General features: G+C 53.9%; 1 protein-coding gene across 1 annotated transcript; it reads right to left on the reverse strand.

Annotated features, from left to right (window-relative positions):
• Positions 1-815: 815 nt before the first annotated feature.
• Positions 816-3,179, reverse strand: LOC104419681 (probable inactive leucine-rich repeat receptor kinase XIAO). The gene is made up of 2 exons (XM_039302234.1): positions 1,109-3,179; positions 816-1,029 (listed from the first exon to the last, which is right to left on the reverse strand). The coding sequence occupies exon 1, from the start codon at positions 2,478-2,480 to the stop codon at positions 1,161-1,163; it is 1,320 nt and encodes a 439-aa protein (XP_039158168.1). The 5' UTR covers positions 2,481-3,179; the 3' UTR covers positions 816-1,029; positions 1,109-1,160.
• Positions 3,180-3,631: the final 452 nt, after the last annotated feature.

A 3,631-nucleotide genomic window follows, 5' to 3' on the forward strand; every position in this document is an offset into this window, starting at 1 on the left:
CTTGTGTTAAGATTTTGTAGATTTCTTCATGAGATTGAGAAATTATATTGGTGATGATGAGTTATTAGATGTAATTAAGGGTTGGGAAACATTGCGATTGTTTGAATGACTTGAGTGTAATTGTAATCTTCATTATATCGTTTGACTAATATTATAATCCGTTGTTGCTTTTCCCATAAATATTGGTCATCTTGGCCAAACCACATAAATTTGATATCTAATTTATTTTCTTGTTCCATTTTATTTATTGTTTGATCAATTGCTTTCACAACAAAGATCAATGCAAATTCACTTCACATCAATGGGCAAAAATCCTAGTTTCCCAAATCTGGCCAAGCATCGGAATCCGCTCAACGACCTCAGGCCACGGGCCACGAGCATGGCCGATCCCCTCTCAATGCAACCATAGTTAAGAGAAGTTGCTCACTTGAGCGCCTTATATCCACGACGTACAAGTGCTTTTCGACGATCGCTAAAGAACGGATCCTCAGGAGATCACATGAAAATCTTACTCGGCGTGATGGATCCAAAGCCCTAGCTAATGTCCACGTTCATGGAGCGAAATGCCCTCTCGGGAGCACGTCAGCTCGGATCGTTCCTCCGTTCGACTTTCAGGATGACGATTAGGCCCATGCGCGACGGTGGCCTTCTTACCATCGTGGTCCGCGGTGGATCGATCCCGAGGCCCGAGGGCCGTCCGGGACCTGAACAGGACAGACAGTCCGTACCTCGCGCGGCTCCCATGCCCCTCGAAGCGTGCAAAAAGTACTGCTCCCCCGTCCCATTCTCAGTGTCAGAAAATGGCGAAAGCGACAAAGAGAAGGCGTCTCCCCCTTTCATGATTGCAGCAGCATTACCGCACCCCCCAATCTTCGCAAAAAACCATTTAATAATTTTCACCATAATTTAGTCTAATTCTTGCTTTATTTTCCTCTCACCATTACCAATTCGGCCCCGGAATTTTTGCTTATTCTCCACTTTGGCCCACCAAGGCGGTCCATCAAAATGAATCCAATTTTCCACGCTCGCCTACGCCAAAAGAAAGATGAAAACCCAAACATAAAAGAGAAAAGGAAAGACCCAAAAAATCAAGAAAAGATTATTATACATTATCGCCGCCACCACCACGACGTAGTCACGTACACGTAGACAGAGCGGGTTCAAGGAATTACAGGGCCGAAGAAGCTCTTGCACTCGGCCGCTGATCTCTGATCTCCACCTTGACAGAAGAAGAACCGGGCCGGGCATCTGTACAGGCAGTTCCCCGCCAGGCTCACCCTCACCTCCTCCTCCTCCCCCCCGCCGCCGCCCTGGCCCAGCCCCAGCAGCGGCCCCGGGATCGGCCCCATCAAGTAGTTCCCGCCCAGCATTAGCCTCTCCAGCCGCGCCGCCCCCTGCGCCGGCTGCGCCGCCGCCCTCAGCGCGTACTCCGTCGGGATCATCCCCGAGAACTCGTTGTTCTCCAGCGCCAGCGCCGACAGCCTCGGCATGCCCGCCAGGAACGCGGGGAGGAGCCCCATGATCCGGTTGTCGCTCAGGTCGACCGCGATGAGCTCGCTCTCGGGGAACAGGGAGGCCGGGGACTGAATGGAGTCGAAGCCGTTGGAGGAGAGCGTGAGCTGCTGGAGCGACGGGTGGGTGAAGAGGGCGGAGGGGACCGGGCCGGCGATCCTGTTGCCGCTCAGGTCGAGGACTTGGAGGGAGCTCGCGAGCTGGAACGTCTCGGGGGCTAGCTGTCCCTCCAGGGCGTTGTTCCTCATCGTGAGTTGGACGAGGGACGGCGGGAGCGCTCGCGGCAGCTCGCCGGAGATCGCGTTGTCGCTCGCATCCAGGTAGAGCAGGCTGCCGAGCGAGCTCAGCGCCGCCGGCAGCTCGCCGGAGAGCTTGTTGGACTGGACCTCGAGCCGGGTCAGGTTCGTGAGGTTGCCGAGGCTAGAGGGGATCGAGCCCTCGAGCGCGTTGCCGTCCAAGTAGAGCTCCCCGAGGCTGGAGAGGGAAGAGACCGAGTCGGGGATCGGGCCGGAGAGCGAGTTGCGGGACAGGCCGAGCCGGCTCAGCTGCGTCAGGTTGGAGAGGGAGGCCGGGATGGGCCCGGCGAAGTAGTTGCCGGAGAGGTCGAGGGTCTGGAGGTAAGGGAGGTCCCAGGAGACGGAGGCGAGGGGGCCCGAGTAGCCGGCCTGGTCGAGGGCGAGCTCGGTGAGCCGGCTCGCGCCGGAGCCGTCGATGGCGTCGCAGCGGAAGCCGCAGGTGAACTTGTCGCTGAAGAGGGCGTCGCAGGGGTCGGCGGCGGCGGCGAAGTCCCAGGAGGCGACGCACGAGCCGGGGCTCACCGAGCTGGGGTCCAGCGCGTTCTTGAGCCGCTTCAGGACCTCCACGTCTCCCCAGTAGGTCCCGGCGCTCGCTCCGGGCAAGAGCAGGGACAGCTGGGTCGATAGGAGGAGCAAGATCACGGAAGCTGGAGCCAAATCCGGAGTACCCATTTTCTCTGAACACGAAATTGGCAATTGAAGATGATCTCCCCGAGGGAGAAGATAAGAGGAAAGGCAAATGAGAGTGCTCTGCTTTTGCAGCAGAGAGAGAGAGAGGGGAGAGGGGACAAGAGAAGGAAGTGATCGGGGCCGTCCGACTGAAGGGGATGGGAGTGGGGGAGGGAGGATTTAATGGGTGGTGAGAGAAAGGGTACAAACTACAAAGTGGGGGAACAGCATTGGCAATGGCAAAGGCAAAGGCAGAGGTAGAGAGAGATGTCTTGATCTCAGTGATCTTTTTTATGTGTGGGAGTGGACTCACGCACGGGAAAGTCTGTCAGAGCCCTCTCTCTCTCTAGTCCTCAAGCTCAAATCACCATGGAGGATTTGAACTTATATGCACGTCTTGTAGCGAGGGGAGGAGGAGATGGAGAATAATAAGAAAAAGTGGGTGTCGGGTTATGGAGGGGGCTGGACTAATGGTGGTTCGAAGTTCGGACTAGGGGAAAAGAAAAAGGGTTCTGTTCAAGTTGTCCCCAAGGTTTGGTTAGTAACCACCTTAAATTTCTCATTGAAAACGGTACGAGATTATGCTACACCTACTGGGCCCATGACGGGGTCGCTCATTCATGGCCTGGAACATCATGTGAAAGTACTGACGCCAAGAAACAAAGAGGAAATGCCAAAGAAGATGAGCGAGGAGGAAATTGGGTCATGCTCCTTTCGTTGTCCATAGGGATAGGATGCTTGAGAAATCACATAGTATTTTGGATCTAGCATTCTGAAATTCATGACGGTAAATCTCAATGAAGAGCTATGTTGTTGAGGAATTTGAACACTAGAAATGAGGACTCAGCACTAGTGAAAGTGCAAATTGCAAGTCCCCTTTACCGAACTCAACAGAAATCCTAACGCCTCAAATCGTTCTTTTCTATCTATCCCTTCTCTTTTTGAACTCGCATTGCATTCCGGCATGCGGTGCTACTACAAAACAAGCCAGCGGCAATCATCGATTTGCAACCCTTAATCACCGCTTGACAGATACAGGTAACGCCTTCATCTGCCTACTACTTTCGAGAAATGGCCCGTGTTTGAAGAAAAGGTTGCTTTAGAGGCAGCTTTATCTATAAGCAAATATCCATCACTTTTTCAACCGGAAGGTA

This window comes from Eucalyptus grandis, chromosome 9 (genome assembly GCF_016545825.1).
Source record: "Eucalyptus grandis isolate ANBG69807.140 chromosome 9, ASM1654582v1, whole genome shotgun sequence".
Lineage (NCBI taxonomy): Eukaryota > Viridiplantae > Streptophyta > Magnoliopsida > Myrtales > Myrtaceae > Eucalyptus > Eucalyptus grandis.

Coding starts and splice junctions, on each gene's coding strand:
- LOC104419681 (XM_039302234.1), bottom strand. CDS start 2,480: ATGGGTACTCCGGATTTGGCTCCAGCTTCCGTGATCTTGCTCCTCCTA.